Source organism: Diceros bicornis, chromosome 12 (genome assembly GCF_020826845.1).
Source record: "Diceros bicornis minor isolate mBicDic1 chromosome 12, mDicBic1.mat.cur, whole genome shotgun sequence".
Taxonomy (NCBI): Eukaryota; Metazoa; Chordata; class Mammalia; order Perissodactyla; family Rhinocerotidae; genus Diceros; species Diceros bicornis.
Window position 1 is genome coordinate 2,344,140 of NC_080751.1, and position 23,932 is coordinate 2,368,071.

Consider the following 23,932-nt stretch of genomic DNA (forward strand, 5'->3'; position numbering starts at 1 on the left):
TATTACTTATATGTGGAATCTAAAAAAGCTTAACTCATAAAAACAGAATAGAATGGTAGTTACCAGATCCTGGGGGGGGGTGGATCTGGGGAGATGTTGTTTAAGGATAATAACTTGAAACTAGTAGATAAATAAATCCTGGAGAGCTAATGTACAACATAGTGATTATAGTAAACAATATTGTATTATAAACTTGGAAGTTGCTAAGAGACTAGATCTTAATTGCTCTCACCACAAAAAAAGAAATAATAATTATGTAATGTGATGGAGGCTTTAGCTAACACTATGTTGATAACCATATTGTAATACATAAATGTATTAAATAAACATGTTGCACACCCTAAACTTACACAACATTATATGTCAATTATGTTTCAATTTTTTTAAAAAGCCAAGAACCTGATAAACTGAGATAACATGTCCAGACGGTTGATTTTTCTTGATGTTTTAGGTGGAATCTTCACAAAAACAAGACATAAAAATGGCTTAAGTTAAGAATCACATTGAACAACTGGAAATATTTTACTGGAAAAAAGTGTCACCTGATCCAAGACCAGCCAGTCTAAAGACTCAACAGTGACATATGACATGGGTTAGTATAAATATACGTCAAACAGGAATGGTGGAAATTAAGTGATAATCAGATTTTTCTCACAGCAATTTGACCATCGAATCTAGGAAGACAACTTGCTCAGGTTGTAGTAGAAGCAGGAGCTGAAAGGCAGAGACAAATTAGGAGATAGATGCCATTTATAAGCTGAGGACATGATGCAAATAGAACATATTTGAGGTAGATGTTGAACAGTTGGTGAGTGGAGCTAAAAGAGGGAGGGAGCTAGGACAGAGACATCTCAGGGTTCCAGAGGAGCAGAGATCACTCACCTTCTCCTGTGCAGAAAAGATAACACCCCATCACCTCTAGGGCTGCCTCCCATCAGACACCAAATTCTAGTTCCCAAGACTTTCCTTTTCTATAGTTCTGAGAGTGAGGCTGACTCAAGATCATGTCTGCTGTACACATGTGTCCTTCTATAAGCCCTCCAAATGAGTGCATTTCGCCTCCTTGCAACTGAAACAAGACAGAAGTGGAACAATCTCAGCCCTATTTCCGGAGGAAGCTCCAGGGTAGTAAATTCTCTCCATATTTTCTGAAAACCACTTTTTGACTTTGACTCTTTCATATCATAGAGAATCACCACTAAGGTGGTCAATAGATAGAAATTAAGAGAAGATTTTTTAGGGAGTTGTTATTATATTGAGTCCTATCTTCCCCCTCCAGGATGCTGTGGAGAGTGTGATGTGTGTCTCCAAAAATATGAGAGTGCACATGGGGAATGTACATCTGATTCCTGCCTGAAGAAACGAAAGGTGAGGCTGGGCTGATGTGCTGCTCTGTGAGGTGAAGATGGAGTGGTGAGAGGTGGATTCCTTAGAAGAGGCAGTGACTCCCAGCACTGGGGAAGGGTGACAGCTTTCCTCACACCTGCAGAAGCGAGAGATATTGGGATCCAGACAACTAAAGAGAGCTGATGCCCACCACTCTTCTCCCACCTCAGACAATAGCCAATGTTGGGCTCAAGCTGGGGGAGGGGAGAAAGTAAACAGTAAATGCCCCTGCAGATAGCTTTGCCAAACAGCCAAGGAAGAATCAACTGTGACAAGGAATGTCCAAATGACACTATTATTTGAGTTATGAGAAAGGATATGGGATTTGCCTGAGATTTCATCCAAATAACAGAAGAAATGGCCCCTTAGGGAGAAATTGCCACCATGAGGGAATGTGATAAAACCTTTGTCTGATTCCCTCTCATGATCTAGCTTGTTTAATGAATAGTTTAGCCATCAAAGGGGTAAACCCACACTTGGGGTAAGTTGAGAAAGAAGGGATAACCATTCTACTGTTCCTGGGTCATAGTTTAGTGCCCCAAGAAATATCCACAGGTAAAAGATGAAGCAACACCCAGGACAGCAGGGCCCATCTTCCACAGTGACATGGACAGCTGAGCACTGTCTGACACCTGACAGAGAACTTCTTTTGTTCTTTTACATGAGATACTGTGATGCACCTTAGAGACAAGACAGATGCTGTTCAGGCAAATTATGGACACATGGGCCACACCCCCTCAGTACCAGACATCTGTTTACATGGCAGGAGGTGGGAAGTGCACAACCACAAACACAGGCACGTTTGTGACACCCCCCAGGGCGTGTCTTCAGGGGTAGGGCTGGGCAGCCCAGGTGTCCCAGGACTCCTCAGTTCAACTTCTCAAAATGAGGTTCCCTGTTCAGCTTCTGGGGTTATTAATGCTCTAGATCCCAGGTAAGGACAGAGGGAAAATGAGAAAGGAGAATGAGGTGAGGAGGGTGAGCTATGGGGACACCATTGCTTCCCATGTGTATTCTTCTCTGTGTTAAATGTATATGTCTTACCCTCTGGGAAGGAGAATGAGATGTTTTGATCTGTGAGAGAGAGAAAGATTCCAGAAAGAGGGACCTGTGCTCTTGTGAAGATGTGACAGAGAAAGATGGGGATGGAGTGGGCAAATTCTGGAGGCCCCTTCACACCTCAATTCTGGTTCTTTCTTGTGATTGGATATTTTTGGAATGTAAATCTAAATCGTAAAAATATGACAGTAAAAGGAAATAATATATTAGCCTAAATTAAGTAACAGGACAGAAAAGGGCAGACACCATCACCAGGTGCAACCACAACACTCAACTCTACCAGGTCTGCCTTCATCCTCCATGGGGATTTTCATCAACCTCACCACTGACCTCACCCTGTGGTCAGAGGTTCATAAACAGGTCTTTTCTAGGGACAGGGTCTGAGCAGCCTCATGATGGTAAGAGGTGGCAAGATGGTGCCACCATCCCAGATCCTCAAGCTCCTGTTCCTCTGTGCTCCAGGTGATTGAATGTCCCCAAGTGGAGCGTTTCCTCAGGACACTTCTCATGCTCACTGTGAAGAGTGGTGTTGGAAGAGGACATACCTGGTTAGGGTCTGGCCTCACCCTGGGAGGTCCATTCTGGCTTTAATAGAATCACAGCATGTGCCTCTATTGCAGGTTCCAGCTGGCAAATTGTACTCACCCAGGCTACTGAGTCCTTGCCCATATCCCCAGGAGGGAGAGTCTCCATCAGCTGCAGGTCCAGTAAGAGCTTCCTCTACTCAGATGGAAGAACTACTTAGCCTGGTACCAGCACAGACCTGGGCAGGTCCCTAAGGCTCTCATTTATCTCACCTCCACCCTAATTAATGGGGTGCTCACCCAGTTCAGTGGCAGCGAGTCTGGGACAGACTTCACTCTCACCATCGGAAGACTGGAGCCTGAGGACTTTGTAGTCTATTACTGTCTCCAAACCCTGAAGAGTACTCTCATGGTGGTTGAGCCCTGAACACTAAATTCTCCACCAGGGCAAGCCCACATGCCCAGCTGCCCCATCTTCTCCTTGCTCAGGAGATCCTCTGACAGAAACAGCTGAGCATAGTCAGTACATAGACATGTACTGCTAACGGCACTGGCACACACTGCCTGGAGCCCTCTCATGTCCCTTTCTTCCCCTTTGTGGTCTTAAATATTTTGCGTAAAAGAAACTTCAAAGACATAGGTGCAGCTAGACCAAAAAGGGCAGAGAAGGAATCAGGGATTGATTAGTTCTCTCTCTCTTCCCGGCATCTTCTTCTGCTGAGTGTCCTCTGGACATCACAGCAGCTCCTTCTCCATCTATTCAGTCTTTGGTCCACCCAAGTCATCAGGCACAGCCCTTCAGCACAGAGACTTTTAATTGAATCTTGATGAGGTATGGGGCACACCACCATTGGGCAATTGAAGAGCAACAAGATGATGTCACAGGCCCAGGTCCACAGTCTCCTGCTGCTGTGTTCTAGGTGAACGAAAATGTGCCAAATCACAGAAATACAATGAGTAATTCCTCCAATGTTTCATTGGGAACATGATTTTGAGATATAACATGAAATAAATGCCACAACATTATTTAATTCTCCAGCTCTCACATTGCAGAGATGAGCTTTTCTGTTTCATTTTTCTTCATAAACAAGCTGCATAACATTATAGGTCCAGTCTCTGTGAATGCAGATTCCTCTTACTCATACTCCATCATTGCAGGCTCTAACCCAGGAGAGAGAGTCACCATCAGCTGCAGAGCTGAACCGAGCCTCCTGCACATTTCTGGGAGAGACCACCTAGCCTGGTTCCAGCACAAACCTGGAGAGCTCCTGTGCTACTCATGGACCAGCTTCCAACTGAGTTCTCTGAGTTCTCATTCAGTTCAGTGGTGATGAGTCTAGATTGACTTCACTTCCAGCACCAGCAACCTAGAGTGTGAGGATGTGGCAACTTATTACCGTGGTCAAGCATGTAAATATCTGTATATGATGACTCATTCCTTCACAAAAGCTCCCCAGGGAGGGCATTCAGTGAGGCTCAGCCAGTGATCCTCCATCTCCCACAGCTGTGACAGAAACAGCATCTGTGGGCTTATTCAGCGGAGTTATTTGCAGAACAGGGCAAAAAATGATGGCCTGGACTTGTCTTGAATCTACTAAAAATAAAGTCACTGCTGAGTAATATCATTCTAGGGTCTCATAGTCCCTTCCCCCAAACTCTATGAGTGTATGAACTGCAGAAACAAATCTGACATGAGCAAGATGGCAGAATAGAAGGTCCCCAACCCACATCCACTCACAGAAACAATTATTTGGCAGCCATCCAACCTTTGTTGGAGCTTTGGGATCTAGCTGGGAAGTTGTGAAACACCAATGGAGCCCAAGACAAACAAGGGCCACTTTGAGAAGGCAGGCACATGCCTGGTGGCAGGCTCATTGAACATAGTACTAGCTGCAGACTAGTGAAGCCTCATCTCCCTGTGGATTTGGCTCCAGCTCCACTTAGCTATAGTCCTACCATCATCTCCTTATGTTAAGGAACCAGGGAGGAGCCACTTCCATGTCCTTTGTAATAGGCCCATCAACCTTAATCCCAACTGCAGACCCTGAAGTAGCCCTGTGACCCAGCTCCAGCCCTCCTCTTCCAAGACTCTGGAGGCAGTCCTGCCTACCCATGGACACACCCAGTGACCTGATAGGTGACTTCCCAGGCACCCAGAAGGAGACAAAGCCATCCATGTCCCTGGTATCAGGCTTGCCATCTAAAGACTCAACTGCTGACCTAGAAGTAGTCTCAGAATCCAGCCAAAGCCATGCTTGACCACAATATCAGAGGCACTCTCATCTTCCCAGGAGCCTGGTAGAAATTACACCCATGGCCCCAGTAACAAGCGACAACCATAACCCAGTCATGGACCCAGCAGCTGCTGCATGACCTGACTTCATCCATACTCAACTACAACCTCAGAGACAGTCCCATGAGACCAAGGACCCAAGAAGAGAAGGTCTCTACCTACCAAAACTCAGTCTGTAAAGCCTGGCAGAAGTAATATGATGGCTACTTTAGATACACAGACATCAACACAAGGCCACAGGGGCCATGAAGAATCAGGCAAACATGACACCACCAAAGGAAACTAATAAAGCTCCAGTAACAGCCCTAAAGAAATAAAGATTCATTAATTCTCTGGCAAATAATTCAATATAATAGTCTTAAAGTAGCTCAATGAGCTACAAGAGAACACAGATAGACAACTAAACAAAATCAGAAAAACAATATGTGAATAAAACGAAAAGATTAATAAAAATATTAAAACCATAAAAAAACAGAAATGCTGGATTAAAGAATACAAAACTGAACAGAAATATTCAATAGAGAGCATCAATAGCAGACTTGATCATGCAGAAGAGAAAATCAGTGAACTCAAAAATATGTTATTTGAAATTAGCCAGTTGGAGGAACGAAAAGAAAAAAGAATTAAAAAGAGTGAGGAAAGCATACAAAACTTATAAGCCTCTCATCAAATGAACCAGTACATGTATTATGGGAGTACTAGAAGTAAGAGAGAGAGAGAAAGGGGAGAAAGCTTATTTAAAGAAATAATGGCTGAAAATTTCCCAAATCTAAGTGAAATGAATACCTGGATTCATGAAGCTCAAAAGTTGCCAAGTAGATTGAATCCAAAAAAGGTCTGCATTGAGATACATTATAATTAAATCGTCAAAATCCAAAGACAGAGAGATTTTTGAAAGCACCAAGAGAAAAGTGACTTGTCATACACAAAGGAACCCCTATAAGACTATCAGTGGGTTTCTCAACAGAAATCTTGCAGACCAAGTGAGACTGGGCTGATATATTAAAAGTACCAAGAGAAAAAAACTGCCAGCCAACAATACTTTTCCTGGCAAAACTGTCCTTTAAAAGTGAAAGAAAGATAAAAACTTTCCCAGACAAGCAAGGGAATACACCACTACTAGACCTGTATAACAAGAAGTGCTCAACTGAGTTCTTTAAGTTGAAACAAAAAGACACTAAACAACAACATGAAGGCATAAGAAGGTATAAATCTCACTGCTAAGGGTAAACATGAAGACAAACACAGAATGCTATAATACTGTAATGGTAGCACATAATTCAGTTTTTTTTTTAATAATTTTATTTATTTATTTTTCCCCCAAAGCCCCAGTAGATAGTTGTATGTCACAGCTGCACATCCTTCCAGTTGCTGCACATGGGACATGGCCTCAGCATGGCCGGAGAAGCAGTGTGTCAGTGCGCGCCTGGGATCCAAACCCGGGCTGCCAGCAGTGGAGCGCGCGCACCCAACCGCCAAGCCACGGGGCCGGCCCCATAATTCACTTTTAACACTAATATATAAACTAGAAAACAAAAGTAGCAGGAATAACTATAACCACAGAAATTTGTTAGTGGAAACACAATATAGAAAAAAGTAAAATCTAACATCAAATATATAAAGTGTGGACGGGGGGAGTAAGTGTAGAGTGTCTGCGTACAATTGAAATTAAGTCGTTATCAGCTTAAAACAGACTATGATAATTACAAAATATTTGATGTTAACACCATGGTAACCAAAAAAACAAATGTACAATAGATATACAAAAGACGAAGAGAAAAAAATTAAAACACACTACCACAAAAAATCATCAAACCACAAAGAAAGACAAATGGAAGAGAGGAACAAGAAAACTACAAAGCAGACAGAAAAAAATAAACAAAATAGTAAGAATAACTCCTTACAAGTCAACCATTACTTTAAATATAAACAGATTAAACTCCCCAAACAAAAGATATAGAGTGGCTGAATGGATTTTAAAAAAAGATCCAGCTATATGCTGTCTGTAAGAGACTCATTTAAAGGACACACATAGACTAAAAGTGAAGGGGTAGTGAAAGACATTTTATGCAAATGGCAACCAAAAGAGAGCAGGGGTGTTAAGACTTACATAAGACAAAATAGACTTTAAGTCAAAAACTGTTGCAAGAGACAAAAAAGACCAATATATAATGATAAAAGTTCAATTCAACAGGAAGCTATGACATTATAAATATATATGCACACAATATCAAAGTAGTTAAAGATATAAAGAAAACATCAACAGATCTGAAGGGAGAAATAGATAACAATATAATAATAGTAAGAGACTTCAATGGTCCACTATCTATAAGGATATATCATCCAGACAGAAAATTAATAAGGGAACAGCTGACTTGGACAATGCTATAGATTAAATGGACCTAATAGACATATACAGAACTTTCCACACAGCAAAAAAAGAATACGCATTCTTCCCAAGTGCACATGGAACATTCTCCAGGATAGATCACGTTAGGTCACAAAACAAGTCTTAAAATACTTAAGAAGATCTAAATCATATAAGTATTTTTTCCAATCCCAATGGAATGAGACTAGAAATCAGTAACAGTAAGGAAGCAGAAAAATTCACACACACACAAAATGGAATCTAAACAGCACACTCTTGAGCAACTATTGATCAAAGACAAAATCAAAAGAGAATTTAGAAAATATCTCAAGACAAATGTAAATGAAAACACAATATGCCAAAACTTATGTAATTCAGCAAAAATAGTACTAAAAGGGAAGTTTATAGTAACAAAAATCTACATAAAAAAAAAGATCATGGGGCTGGCCCTGTGCTCGAGTGGTTAAGTTCAGTGTGCTCCACTTTGGTGGCCCGGGTTCACTTCCTGGGCATGGACCTATATCACTCATCAGCGGCCGTGCTGTGGTGGTAACCCATACATAAAATAGAGGAAGATTGGCACAGATGTTAGCTCAGGGCTAATCTTCCTCAGCAAAAAAAAAAAAAAAAGGTCTCAAATAACCTAACTTTACACCTCAAGGAACTAGAAAAAGAAAAACAACCTAAGCCCAAAGTAAGTGGAAAGAAGGAAATAATAAAGATTTGATCAAAAATAAACAGAAAATTAAAAAAATCAACAAAACTGAGTTGGTTTTTTGAAAAAATAAACGAAATCAACAAAACCTTCGCTAGACTAGGAAAAAAAGAGAGAAGACTCAAAATCAGAAATAAAAAAGGAAACATTACAGTGGATGCCTCAGAAATAAAAAGAATCATAGAGACTATCATGAATAATTATATGCCAACAAATTGCATAATCTAGAAAAAATGGATAAATATCTCAGTAAATATAATAGACTCTCTCTCCTCCTAAGTACTTTAAAATATGTATGATTGTTGAAAGCAAATAATATAAAAATGTCTGGTGGAGATTAGAATGCATATGGTGGTACAGTATATAAAGGAGAAAGCTAAAGACACCTATGTGTTTCTAGAGCTTCCACATTTTATTTGAGATGGTAAAATATTAGCTCCAAGGAGACTGTAAAAATTTATGTGTATCTTGCAGACCACAGAGCAGACCAAGGCACAGTTTGCTGGCCTGCAAAGAATCTGGCAGGGACAGATCATCAAGTACAGTCATGCACCACATAAAGACTCTTGGTCAACAACAGACCACATACATGGTGGAGGTCCTGTAAGATCAGTATCACATACCTTAGGTGTGTAGTAGGCTATACCATCTAGATTTGTGTAAGTACACTGTATGATGTTAGCACAATGACAAAATTGCCTAATGACACATTTCTCAGAATGTATCCCCCTCATTAAGCAACACATGACCATATTTCACCATCACCATCTGAGAGTAGGAGAAATTAATTGTCCCAAGATGAAAAGGAGGAGACCCAGGGCAAGTGAGATGGGTTGTTGCTGATCCGTCTCAGGTTTAACCACATGTTAAATGACCATGGAAAAGCAGTGAGTAAAAAAAAAAAATTCTTTAAAACTATTTGGATTTGCTGTAATGCAATGTACTGTATTAACAATGACAGTTATTAGAAGTCTGGGGGAAAATGCTAAGTTGGACAAGACACTAAAGAAATTGACATAAACCAGGATAGTTACAGGCAAGGTTACTCTACAAGTGCATGAACTCAACCACAGAAAGTAACTTACACAAAGACACATAATCAACAAGTACGATCAGTGTTTCTCAGATGAGTTGCATATCAGAATCAGCTGGGAAACTTGTTAACAATACGAATCTTGAGCCACAATCCAGTCAAACCGGTCAGAATTCCCAGAATTTGGGTATGAGAATCTGTATTTTATCAAGGTCTCCAGACTTTTCTTCCATAGTCTGTCTGCACGAGTCAATGAATGGGCATTTATAGACCATTGCTGCACCATACAAGCAGCTCCAGTGACTTTGTAGATAATGATAAAATCTATTTCACATGGTTTTTATGAGTATTAAATGAGAAATGTAAAGCATATCATAAATGATATTATCATTATCCAAATATCAAACTAATGATAACCCAGCTAATGATTGAAAAAATGTCTATTTAATCTGGAAATTAGATACATGGAAGATTATATTTTGGAATTCAAGATTCATGGCTGACCTTCAATGTGTGGTGGGTTGAAAATCTAGACTGTGCAGAGTATTCAAGAGGAGAGCAGACAAAGAAATGCAAGCAACAAAAGTAAGTTAAATCAGTAGCTGGAAGACTCATGAGTTTGAGAATATATTTCTTAATGTGATAAAAATTGAGGATGGTGATAAACTGGGAAGAAAGAGCCACTTGTGAAGGTTGATAAGGATGGTAGTGCCCAAGTGTTTTCTATGTGCTGGCACTGTTCAAAGCATTTGCCATATATTGACTCATTTTGCCCCAAATCATGCAAAATAGATACAATTATTATATACACTTTACATGTAAGAAAACCTTGCCACTGAGGAGTCAAGTAACTCACTCAAGGTCACTTGGAGAGGAAATGTCAGAGCTGAAAGATAAAATGTAATACTTGAAGGATTAGGTCACAGGGCAATCTGTAGCCAATGATACATAGGATTACAGTACTATAGAATAGTCTTTAAAGGAAGAAATATGACTAAAGGACTTCACTTTCTTTTTTTATTATTATTATTCTCTTTTGGTTTCAAAATACAGGCAGTGCTAAGCAAAAAAAAAAAAATGAGATCTGCAAAAAGCACAATAAGAAGACATTAAGCAAAAGGCCTTGCTGGTAAAAAGGGTCCATAGGAGGGAGGGCAAGAGGCAGATCTGGGTCTGTGGTGGAGGTTTTGAACATGAAGCTCCAGGATTTGGAGGATAATAGCAAGGAAAAGAGAAAGGGAAGGAGCCTGAGAAGGAATTAAATAGGAAAGTTTAGAGGCAAGAAGTCACAAGGAAGTGATTCATCAGGGTATAAATCTCATTGGATCTTATAAACCAGTAAGTCTAGCTGGGGCCTGATTAAGTTCAGTCATGTGCATCTAACTGAGTAAAATATGCTGACGAAGTTCCTGACAATGTAAGAGAAAAGTCCATGGGAGGCTGTGGGAAGGCAAGATAATGGCCTCCAAGGATGCCCAGGCCCTAAAATCTGGAACCAGTTAATATGTTACCTCACATGGCAAAAGGAACTTTGAAAATGTGATTAAGGGTAAGGATTTTGAGATGAGGAGATTATCCTGAATTATCTGGTTGGGCCTAATCTATATAAATCTTTAAAGGCAGAGAACCTCTCCTGGCTGTGTTCAGAGGGTGAAGTGACTATAGAAGAGTCAGAAAAATGCAACGATGCTGGGTTTGAATATGGAGGAAGGGGGCCATTTGCCAAGGAATTTGAGAAGCCTCTAGGAGCTGGAAAAGGCAAGAAAATAGATTCTCTCCTAGATCCTCCGGAAGATGAAGCAGCCCTGCCAACATCTTGATTTTAGCCCAGTGAGACCCATTTTGGTCTTCTGACCACCAGAACTGTAAAATGATAAATTTCTAGTGTTTAAGCCAATAAGTTTTGGGTGATTTGTTACAGCAGCAATAGAAAACTAATACAGAGGGCTTTACAGCGTTTTCCTGTAGGGACCTTCCACAACAGGGGATCAAAGAGAAACCGAGACCCTTGATTAGCTCCTGAGCCCTGCAAACTATCTCATAAGTAAATCAGCACATGCACCCTCTCCGGCAGACAGAGAAAGTACGCAAGTCCAGGGCTGTGTCAGGAGGAAGCAGCTGGTGCTTTAGACACTCACTGACAAGCAGACCTGAGGAGGTCTGTGTTTAAGGCTGGAGCACCGTGAGAAGAGAACTATAACACCTCTGACAGTATAAATCGGCCACATCTTCAGCCTGGAGGCTGCTGATGGTGAAAGAGAAATCTGTCACAGATCCACTGCCACTAAATCAGTCAGGGTCCCCAGGTGCCTAGGTGGATGCCCAGGACATAAGCAGCTTAGGAGCCTGTCCTGGTTTCTGCTGATACCAGGCTAAGTAGTTGCTAATGTTCTGGCTGGACTTGCAGTTGATGGTAAACCTCTCTCCTGCAGAAACAGCCAGGAACCCTGAAGACTGGATCATCATGTCATCAAGTGCCCCATAGGCACTTGCAATCAGGAATGAACAGTCGCCATACATATATACATTATGTCAAGAAATTTAAAAACATTTTTATAATGCTACATGCCACAAAAACCCTATTAGGTATAATAGGGTCTGTTTTGGAAATAACTCTTATTTCACTCTGCATCTAAAATCATTTTCAAGTCAACAAAAATACTAATCTGGATAGACTGAAGTACTTTTAAATCTCTCCTCTGAGACCCAGAGCAGCAAAAACATGTGGAGCTTGGCCTGGGATATCATCATTCTGCCATTGCCCTGCCTGATGCAGCTCAGTTCAGATTGCGGAGGGAAAGATCAGAGTTGTAAAGCTCTGGGCAGCCATCCAGGGCCCAGAGGGACTATGCGAAGCTAATAGTCATTATGGCAGTAAATCATAGCCGTGGGTGTGCAAGTATGTAATTTAAAGAAAGAGCCAATAGTAACATCGGAAAATGTGACTGTTTGAAGACAGATATAAATCTAGAAACTGCAATGTTCAGTGAGTGTTCAGAAACCAGTTGAAATATAAAATATTTTTCAAAATCAAAAACATTCTCTTACACAAGCTACAACCAACAGAGAACAAGCTAACAAAGAGCCTGTATGTTAAACACACACACACAACTGTGTGTCTATGCGCATGAGCATGTGCATCCTTAAAAATCTTCAAGCTTTGAAAAGTTAGTGGGAAATTTTGGAATTCCTGTAACCAGAAAACATTGTATTACTAAAGCTGCTTTGTCCTGAAGGCATCTAAGTACACTACAAACCCATGAGCTTGGGTGCCAGGGCCATGCAAAGGCCAGAGAGGCAGAAGTGGAGGCCCAGAGACCACCCAGGTGAGAAGTTCTGAGGGAAACCAATCCTGCATTAACTGGAGCCCCTGAGGAGTCCACTCTCACGATAAGCACAAACCAAATCTGCACTGAACTCTCCCCTTCCCTCAACTGCTGGGAACTGAGCTACAGGGAGAACTGCTTATATTTGTTGCAGAACTGTAGGAGAAAGGTGAAAGCAAGAAGTAAAAAAAATCTTTCCTAGGAAGTTGTGACTGTAGATCAATCCCTGCATGGGTTCACATCCCCAGCATGCATGGCCTAAGTGAGTCTTGAACTTTCTTACTTCAAACTTGCTTTAGCCTATTCTACTAATAAAGCCCCTGGCACCAGGTATAAACAAACATAAAACTTCTCTCGAGGAAGACACATCCATTCTAAACTTTGGGAAACCTTAAAAATAATTTTTGAAGGGCCAACACGGAAGAGATGTCGGAGATATTTTGATATCCAAGAAAACAAGACCACCTGAATGTGAGCAACATGAGTAACAACAGAATCACAGAAACCAGATAAGCAAGTCCCCTTATGATTTCAGATTTTTAATTTAGCAGAAATAGTTTATTTTTTAAAAAATGAATAAAAAACATGGAAATATCTAGAAGGAAAAGGAAACTACAAACAGTGACATTACAGCCTTTAAAAAGAACCAATTAAAACCAGAAGAGCCAAAATAATATGGAATAGGAGCAAAGTCAAAGGATTGACACTACCTAACTTCATGACTTACTATAAAGTTACAGTAATTGAGACAGACTGGTGAAAGAACAGACAAATATAGATCAATCGAACAAAATAAAGAGCCCAGAAATAGACCTAGACGAATACAGTCAACTGATCTTTAACAAAGCAGCAAAGGCAATTCAACGAAGAAAAGAGTTTTTTCATCAAATGGTGCCAGAACAACTGGACATCCACATGCAAAAAAAAAGATTAATCTAAACACAGACCTAACAGTTTTCACAAAAATTAAACAAAGTGGATCATAGACATAAATGTAATTTAAAACTCCTAGAAGATAATATAGGAGGAAATTTAATTGACCTTGAGTTTAGTGATAACTTCTTAGGTACAACGCCAAAAGCACAATCCATGAGAGAAAAAATGTATAAGTGGAACTTCATTAAAATTAATAATATCTTCTCTGTGAAAGACACCCTGAAGAGAATGATAAAGCCACAGATTGAAAGAAAATATTTTCAAAACATATATCTAATAAAACAGTTGTAACAAAAATATACAAAAAACTCTAAAATTCAGCATTAAGAAAACCAACAATCTGACTAAAAGTGGCAAAATATCTGAACAGACATCTCACCAAAGAATAGATAGAGATGGCAAATGAGCATATGAAAACATGCTCCACATCATATGGCACTAGGGAATTGCAAATTAAAACAATGACATACCACTACACACCTATTAGAATGATCAAACTCCAAAACACTGACAATAGTAAATTCTCATGAGGATGTAGAACAATAGGAACATTTATCACTTACATGTGGAATCTAAAAAAGCTGAAGTCATAGAAACAGAGACAAGAATGTTCCTCACCAGGGACGGGGGTGGGGGAAATACTGGGATGCTGGTCAAAGAGTACATACTTCCAGTTATAAGATGAATAAGCCCTGGTAATCTAATGTGCAATTTGGTGATTGATTACATTTTATAATACTATATTATATGCTTGAAAGTTGCTATGAGACTAGATCTTATTTTCACCACAAAAAAGTCATGGTAATTATGTGATGTGTTGTAGGTGTTAGCTAACACTACGGTAGTTATCCTTTTGCAGTATATAAGTGTATTAAATCAACATGTTCTACACCTTAGACTTACCCAATGTTATATGTCAATCATATCTCAATAAAGCTGTGGGGGATGCTAGTTACAAAAGAATATATACAAATACACAAAATAATTTGAATTTCCCTAATAATTAGTGATATTGAACATCTGTTCATGTGCCTGTTGGCCATCTGCATATCTTCTTTGAGAAAATGTCTGTTCAGATCCTTTGCTCATTTTTTGATCAGGCTGTTCATTTTTTTGTGGTAAAGTTGTACATTTATATATATTTTGGATATTAACCCCTTATTGGATATATAATTTGCAAATATTTTATCCCAGTTAGTGAGTTGTCTTTTTATTTTGTTGATGGTTTCCTTTGCAGTGCAGAAGCCATTTAGTTTCCTGTAGCCCCCATTTGTTTATTTATTCTTTTGTTTCTCTTGTCTGAGGAGACATGATACTAAGAAAGATACTTCTAGGACCAATGTCAAAGAGCATACTATCTATGTTTTCTTCTAGAAGTTTTATGGTTTCAGGGCTTACATTCAAGTCTTTAATCCATTTTGAGATAATTTTTGTGCATGGTGTAAGATAATGGTCTACTTTCATTCTTTTACATGTGGCTGTCCAGTTTTCCAAACACCATTTATTGAAGAAACTTTCCTTTCTCCACTGTATGTTCTTGGATCTTTTGTCAAAAATTAGCTGTCCATAGATGTGTGACTTTATTTCTAGGCTCTCAGTTCTGTTCCATTGATCTATGTGTCTGTTTTTGTGCCAGTACCATGCTGTCTTTGTTACTATAGCTTTGTAGTATATTTTGAAATCAGGGAATGTGATGCTTCCAGTTTTGGTCTTTTTTCTCAGGATTGCTTTGGCTATTCAGGGTCCTTTGATTCCATTTGTATAAAGTGCCATAACAAGCAAAGCTACATGGTTTAGAGATCCAGAATATAAAATCTGGGAAATGATTACTATAAACATCAGCGATAGGTTTTAATTTTGAGGAGAAGGAAGGTTAAGGTTAGTAAAGGACATATGGGATTTCAGAGAAGTGGAAGACTAGAAATACACTAGATATTGATGATATCTTGAGGAGTACTAGATTATTATTCAACAAAAAACGTACATATGTGTGTGTTGTGCACATTTTGTTGTTATATTTTATAATAAAATTTTAAATATATATTTATTATAATATAATTTCATAATTTTGAGACATACTAAAAATTATATCCACAAAGTACCTGGCACAGTGCTTGGCATAGGGTATTTGGTCAATTAATATTTGTTGAATAAATGAATGAATAAAAAGATAATGAATAGCAGAAAGCATTAACTCTATTAAAGTTCATATCATTCAATAGAAGAGTACATTTTGCACCAATTGACACCTCCAAATCAGACTTCTCTTCCAAATTCTCAAAATCTCAAGAAACACTCAAGTGTCTTCTTGGGTGTCTCAAAGGCACCCCAAACTCAGTATCTTTACAATATAACTCATGATCTTCCCCCCTCTATATCCCAGCCCTGCCAAACCCCAGCCTAAGTAAGAGGACACCATACATCTTGTTGTGTAAACCAGAAAAATTGGAGACATGCTTGACACTGCTCTTTACCTCAACCCTCATAGCCAATTTTATAACCTACATATTCCCAAGTTCATCCATTTCTTTCCCTCTTCACAGCCATGGCCTTAGACCAACACACTAGCATCTCTCTTCTGGATTCCAAAAATAGCTTCCTAACTTCTGTTCTTGCATATATTCATGCTTGTCTCCAAAATGTTCTCCCCTGAAACCAGAGTGATCTTTTTCAAAGGCAAATTTGATCATGTCATCAGATCAAAACCCTTCCAAATCTTCTTATTATTTATAGGATAAACAAAAAAGACATTTAGAATACCCTTCCTGATTAGCCTCATATATACATCTCTTACCACAAATTCTGCATTTTTGTAGTATTCTTTAAGCAATGTGTAGATCCCTACCACTTACACTCCTGAGAACATTGTTCATATCTTTCCTTGGTCACCATCATTATCATAACACTAGTACTCAGAAAAGTACTTGGTATTTAGTGGATTCTCAGTTAGTATTTGTTTAACAAATGTATAAATGAAAACACAAATAAAGGGGAAAAAGTATCAATTCTATCAAGTTTATTTACAACTGTAACACAACCTTAAGCAACATACTGAGTTTTTTTTTTGCAACCCCATTAATTATTCTAAATTTTAATAAAAATGTAAATAGCTTAGTACAACTATAAATATTTTGTGGGAAAAAAAACTTTGATGAAGATCTAATGGTGTCAAATACGGAAACATATTTTTATCAGTCAGAGCCTTTGGTTGCAAACAACAGAAACCAACTAGGTCTAACCTAAGCAGAAAATGAAATGACTGAACCTTATTATGTGACTTACAGATTTGATGGGAAGCTTGGGTAACATGGGATAGAAAAGGCATGGGAGCCAGATGGCATAAACACAATCCAGGACAAATCACAGAAAGATTATATGACCCCACTGCCACCACAGATGGAGAGTGACAGTACTACTGGTACCACCACTGCTGTACACCATCATTCAACATTGGATATTCGAGGCCTCTACTGCTGCCATCTTGGGAGATAGTTCTATTTGCGTACATTTTAGACTCTGTGAGCTGAGCATTAGGACAATTTCCACACGTACAACTTCAACAAATGCTTCATCATGAATATATTTCTGTTTCTAGCAACTGTACTAGGGATGCTATAACATAACTATTTTCATCTTAGTTTTGTCAGAGAATCTAAGACGATAGGTACCAACTGCTGCCATATTTAAAAAGTAAGAAAAGCACAGCTTACGATATTTTTAACCACAAGCCTGTGCTCTACCAGTTTCACCAACATACTCTTTGGTTCTTTACCTAAGTGTCCCCAACCACCACCACATCCTGGAGGGTGATCTGAGTCTCATAAATGGAGCCATTTCTGGGGGATGGTGCTGGAGCAAGATCAAGCAAAAAGAGAATTTGCAAGGTGGTGTCACCATCCAGATCCTCAGGCTCTTGTTCTACTGTGTTTCAGATGAGAGAATGTTTACCAGCACAGGGAAGGGGTTTTCCCTTCAAAGTAATCCTCCTCTTCAGAAATATCTACAATCTTAAAATTGGATATAAAATAAATGCTACAAACAACATAAACCTGTCCACTTGACACAGAAATTGCATTTCAGCTTGATTTCTTCTTCTATCCCTGAGTTGCACGACATCCCTGGATCAGCCCCATGTGCCTCTGTATCTGGTTCCAGTGGGTATATCATGCTCACTCAGGCTGTAGAGTCCTTGCCTGGAGAGAGAGTCTCCATCAGCTACAGGGCCAGAGAAATCCTCCTCTACATGGACGTGAAGCATTGCTTAGTGTGGTACCAGCACAAAACTGGGCAGGCCCTCAAGGCCCTCCTTTACCATGCTTCTACTCAAGTTAACAGTTTGCTCACCCAGTTCAGTGGCCCTGGGTCTGGGACAGACTTCATTCTTATCAGCAGCAGCCTGGAAGCTAAAGATAGTACAACTAATTGCTGTTTTCCAGCATCAAGATGTACTCTCATAATGGCATGACCTTGAATATAAAACTTCCTAACAGGGCAGGTGGGATAGGTGTCCCAGCTGCTTCTCACTTACTAGCTGCTTGTACAAATATAGGTTTTTTTTCTTCTTTGTTTGGTTTATTTTGTTGGGGGGACAAAAGAGTTGGCATGGTGTAGTTTACAAATCAGCAGCTGAGACTCCTCTTGCTCCAAAAGGAGGCTAGTCTCCTTCTCTATCTTTCCATCCACTTGCTTTAAATCTTATTTCAGCCCTAACTCTGGGTCTCAGTGCTGGGTCAAGCAGCCCAGTCTAGTCTTCTCCACTCAGATTCCAAACACCTTTGCCACTGCCTTAACAACTGTTCCCCAAATGGAACCTCCTCTCTAGGCAAGTCACTATCCACTGAGCATTCCTATTTCCCTACTTTGCAATTTAAGTTTGATTCCAGAGAAAACATCCCAGAAAGGAGAAAACACTAGATATCTGCCCAGCATTGTGATAGAATCAATGCAAATTATACTTTTCCCAATATGTTGTTTTTAATTTTTGGGGGTGGGGAAGATGGGCCCTGAGCCAACATCTGTACCAACATCTACACCAATCTTCCTTTATTTTTTTGTATGTGGGATGCCGCCACAGCATGGCTTGATGAGCAGTGCGTAGGCCTGCGCCCAAACCAGTGAACCCTGGGCCTCCTAAGCCGAGCGTGCAAACTTAACCACTACTCCACCAGGCCAGCCCCTCCCAATACATTTATAACATTAAAAAAAAGAGAGACTCCTAGTGCAAAATTAAGAAGTGAAGAACAGTTTCCTTTTATAATTAGAAAAGTTTTTAAATTTGAAAAGAACAGTAAAGCAGATTTTGGGAGAGCAGAAAACAAATGTATGGAAGACTTGAGAGATGAAGGACTCAGATTCCTAAAGAGCGGGATTTTAAAAACCTCCCCAATTCACACTCCTTCCCAACCACTGAAATGCCCTGTAGGTTCCATTTCTTCTGATGCCCGCTAGGTTTTGTGCTCTTTAACCTTCTGGTCTCCCCTGAATACAGCGCTTCCCCTGCAGCCTTCTCAAGTAGTTCCTGTTGTCCTGTTCATTTGCCACTTCTAGAACTCTTCCATACCTCCTCCCTGAAAAAAACAAACAACAACAAAAAAAAACCTTTGAATTCAATGTCCGTAGACTCCATCACCCAGTATCTTTCCTTATTGTAGTCATCTACTAGCCCTCAAGTCTCTTCTTGTTTCTGGGATATTTTAGTTCCTGGCTCGCAGACACTCTTCAAATCCATGCCTGTCACAATTCCTGGTAATTTTGATATACTCATATATAATCCTTCCATTATCCTGATCTCTCAGTTCTTTAATCGATTCTCCTCCAATTTTCTCTTCCTAACCCAATCTTGATCACTCACTTCCAGGTCCATACCTTAGATGTGACATTAGAAAATAATTGCAGCTTCTTTATCATGAAAATGTTAAGCATTTCACTCTTGGCCACTTCTAAGAGCTCTGCAGCTCTCTCCATCTGGTATGCCATTGCCATTAATTTCTACCCTTCATCAGGACCTGAAATATGTAGGGAAAAACATTCTGTGTTTCAATGCAAAATTAGGAATGTCTATAGCATGCCCTTCTGGGTTATCAGAGTCTACCCCCGTTTATTGTCTTTGATCTACTTTTCAACTTTTCATAAATTGTAGGTAACTGATAGACACCTGAATTCTGCCCTGTCTAGTAGAGATTTAATTGATGTTCTTACCTTCCCTTGGAAAAACTAGTTACTTTGTCTTCAGTTGCATTCATTCCTTTACTTCATATATATCCATGCTGTGTTGACTTTTCCTTTGAGCCAAGTATAACATCTTTCTAGTTCCTTCATATCATGTGAGTAATATAATTTACTTCACACAAGTTCGTTATTATTTATCCATAAAAGTCAAAATTTTACTGTTCTTTGAAAATATCTTTTAATAAATCTGTTGACCTTTCTACATTTTCTCTGTCCCTAAGCCCCTCATATTCTCATTTCCCTCCTTACTCAGCTTAATCTCCATGATCCTCCTTTATAATGACACCCTTATACACAAGAAGTCCCTTGGACTTCCTTTGTTTCATTTCATACAGCCAAATCCCAAATCTCCACATGCCTGCCCCCACTTTTCTGATATAGCCGGAGAAAAAGGCAGAATAATTCTGACTTCTCTCACTTTAGTTTCATAACCACGGACTTCCTGTGGGCCCGTAACTCTGCCCTACAATCATATTTCATTTCCCTGGTTCATTCAGTTTTCACTCTTTCTCTTTCCTTCTTTTCTCTAAGTTCTAACACCTAATCCCCCATCCTAATTTGAAGCCAATTACCCCATTTCCTGTTGCCTAGGTAAAGAGATGCAATCAGAAGAGAATTTCCACAAGCTCCTCCCATATGTTCTTCTGATCCACTGGTATCTATATCACCACACTCTGCTTTCTTTCTTGTTACTGTAGATGAACAGATAGCCCTCCCATCAGAGGCCACTTGCTCTGATCCCAACCTCTTGCTTAATCAACAGGATTGCTTGGCATTTCTCCCTCTTTCTTGAATTATCAGTATTCTCTCCTTAGCATCATTCCCATCAGCATGCAAATATCTTTTTAAAAACCTCTTTTGACCTTACATCTCTCTCAAAGTATGGCCTGTTCCATCTTCTCCTTTACTGTAAAGCTCATTGAAACAGCTGTATATAGTCACCACGCCCAAACCTTCTATTCCCATTCTTTCTTGAGCTTCTTCCATTCAAGATCTTAGCCACACCATCTCACTGAAACTGTTCTGTGAAAGGTCACCAGTGACTTCCATATTGCCAAATCCAATGATCACATCTCAGGCCTCACCTCAGTAGACTCATCAGCGGTATTTAGCATGTTGACAATACCCTCCTCCTTGATACACCTTTTTCTCTGAGCTCCAGGACATCATACTATCTTGCTTGTCTTCCATCCCACTGTTCCTTCTCAGACTCCTTGGCTGGTTTTTGCTCATCTCCCCTACCTCAGAGCTCAGTCCCTGGGCCTATAATCAATTCAACACTTATTTCATTGGTTATAGTATTTCAATCTCCTGTTCAGTTCTCTCCCCTGAACTCTAGACTCATAAATCCAGTGGTCTACTTGACAACCACACATGGAGGTCTAATACACATCTCAAACTTAAAATGTCCAAAGCCAAATTCCTGATCATCCTCCCCAAATCTACTCTTGCCACAATTTTCTCTACCTAAATAAATAGCAACTCCATCCTTCTAGTATTCAGAGAAAAACCCTGCAGTCCCTAGACCTCTCTTTCACTCATACTCCTTGTCAAAACCATCAGCATATTGTTATCTCTATCTTCAAAATATACCGCTCCTCACCTCCTCTACTGCTACAGTCATAGACGAAAGCTGTCATCATCTCTAGCCTGGATTACAGCAATGGCTTCCTGTTATCTTTCCTGTCCTTGCCCCCCAGAGAGATCCTGTAAAACTACATATCAAATCACGTCCTGCTCTATACAAAACTATCCCACTTACCACATCATTCAAAACAAAACCAAAGTCCTTAGAGAAGTCTACAAAGTCCTACACAATGTGGTCTCCTCTTTGTTTCTTTCATCTTATTTCCACTACTCTCCCCCTTGTTTAGTCCATTTTAGCAACATTGGCTTCACTCTGTTTCTCCAACATGCTGCTCATATTTCTGCCTCAGAAATATGCTGTTTCCTCTAACAAAAACTCTATTGCCTGGAGATATTTCTATGGTTTATTACCTCACTACACTAAGACTTTGAATAAGTAATACCTTCTCAGACTCACCTTCTTCGTGACCACCTGTAGTAGATTGATTGCAAAACGGATGCTCTATTCTTAAGGGGGATCCCCCATGCCTCCTTATATTCATGCTTTTTGCAATATAACTTTGTATTTCCTCCTATCAAGAGGAAAGGAATTCAATAGGATCGATTGCATTCATCATTAGAATGCATCAAATGGGACATTGTGACAGTACTGATTCTGGACTCCAAGATCCCTTATGTGGTTTTACTTTTGGTCTTGGGACCTGCCAACTGCCACAGGAAGTTGAGATAGTCTGCCCATTCATGAGAGACATAAGGACTAGGCACCCAGACATCCCTAGCTGATGGTCAGCCAAATAAAGAAACGTGAAAGAGATGAAAGAAATGTGAGCCTTTCCATATTAACTAGCACCCAGATGACCTGTCAGCTGACTTTAAACACACAAGGAAGCCAGCCAAAATCAATCAAGTCAGGCTCATAATAACAGAACTACTCAACTGACCAATAAACATGATAGCAATAAAAATGCTACCATTGTAAGGCACTCTGTTTTGTGAGTGGTTTATTACATAATAATAGCTAACTACTACATCATCCAGTTTTAAATTTCTACTCACTCTTACCCCTCCACTCTTTTACCCCTTCCTTGCTTTATTTTTCCTCATAGCACTCACAAAACAACGGTAAATATTTCCTAATACACTTGTTTATTGCCTGGCTCCCCTAAGTGGAATGAAAGTAGATATTTTTGCTCTTGACACAAAATAAGCACTCAAAAAACATATCTTGAGTGAATGAATGAGGTGGACTTCTCAATATCAATATTTTAAAGATATTTATAACTATTATGAGAAGCTGTTATGCAGTTAAGAGTGTTCAGAGTACACTGATAAGGTTTGCTATGATTAAAGCTAAATTTCATTAACCCGAGTATTTCAGAAGGAGGTGAAGAAATAGTACTAAAATGACTGAGTTTCTCTATTTTTACACTGAAATGGGCATGTTAATTAAATGTTATCCAAGGGACTCAAGTTATAGCACACTTAGAGCCACAATTTCCTTCAGTGACAAAGTTAGTTTTGGGTGCCCATTGGGATTGATTTAAAGAGAAGGTTGATAAATGACGGGAAAAAGTAAGAGAGAACACTATAAATTTCTAGAATGACAGGGTTAAAGAATTAGAGAATTGTCTTTGTAAGAATGAGTACAACTGAAGGAAATGGAGAGAAGACAAAAGGAGATAGAGTAGGAAAGCAACTTCAGTGACATTGACTGGAAAAGCTTGGCTGGAAAACAGCATCCATGGAAAGAAAAAGCAAGAGAGGGATACTACCTTCTATGTGGAAGGTTTTGAATAGCAGAGGCCAAGTGTTTAATATTGGGGTAGTCCAGAGTTGGAGAGTGATTGCAGATAAAGGAAGGAGACCCACAGAATCAGGAATTAAAATAGAAATGTTCCAGAGTCAAGTAGACACAGAGAAGTGAGAATTGATCCATCAGGGTGTAAAATTCACTGGACTCTTCTCCGGATGATAGAGACAAACCTTATTGGCTTAATCACCTGATTAGTCCATGGGAAATGTGCAGGTTCCTGTGACACAAAGCGTCCTGATCTCTAAGAGATCTTAAAGTATTTTTATCCAAAAATCTCCAACAAAAAGGGATCCAGAAAAAGCCAACTCCTTTAATTTCTCATAGGCCCTACAAATCCTCCAAGGAATAAGTCAGGAGATAAGATCTCTCATGTAGATAGAGGAATGTGCAGGTTCACGGCTGTGTGGGGAGGAAGCAGCTGGTGCAGAAAAGACTCACTGACCCCTGGTTCTGGGGAGGTTTGTGCTAGAGGCTGAAGCACTGTGGGAGGAGCACTATAACCATGTTGACAGTAATAAACTGCCACATCTTCAGCCTGGAGGCTGCTGATGGTGAGAGTGAAATCTGTCCCAGATCCACTGCCACTGAATCAGTCAGGGACCCCAGATGCCCTGCTGGATGCTGCATAGGTGAGCAGCTTAGGAGCCTTTCCTGGTTTTTGCTG

At 39.7% G+C, this 23,932-nt stretch overlaps 1 protein-coding gene across 1 annotated transcript in view; it reads left to right on the top strand.

Moving 5' to 3' along the window:
* The window catches only part of LOC131411739 (immunoglobulin kappa light chain-like), a 244,851-nt gene that overhangs the window by 31,460 nt on the left and 189,459 nt on the right, over positions 1–23,932 (top strand). The window contains exon 3 of the mRNA XM_058550720.1: positions 3,184–3,370. Coding sequence (XP_058406703.1) covers positions 3,184–3,370 — 187 coding nt within the window. The remainder of the gene's footprint in view (positions 1–3,183; positions 3,371–23,932) is intronic.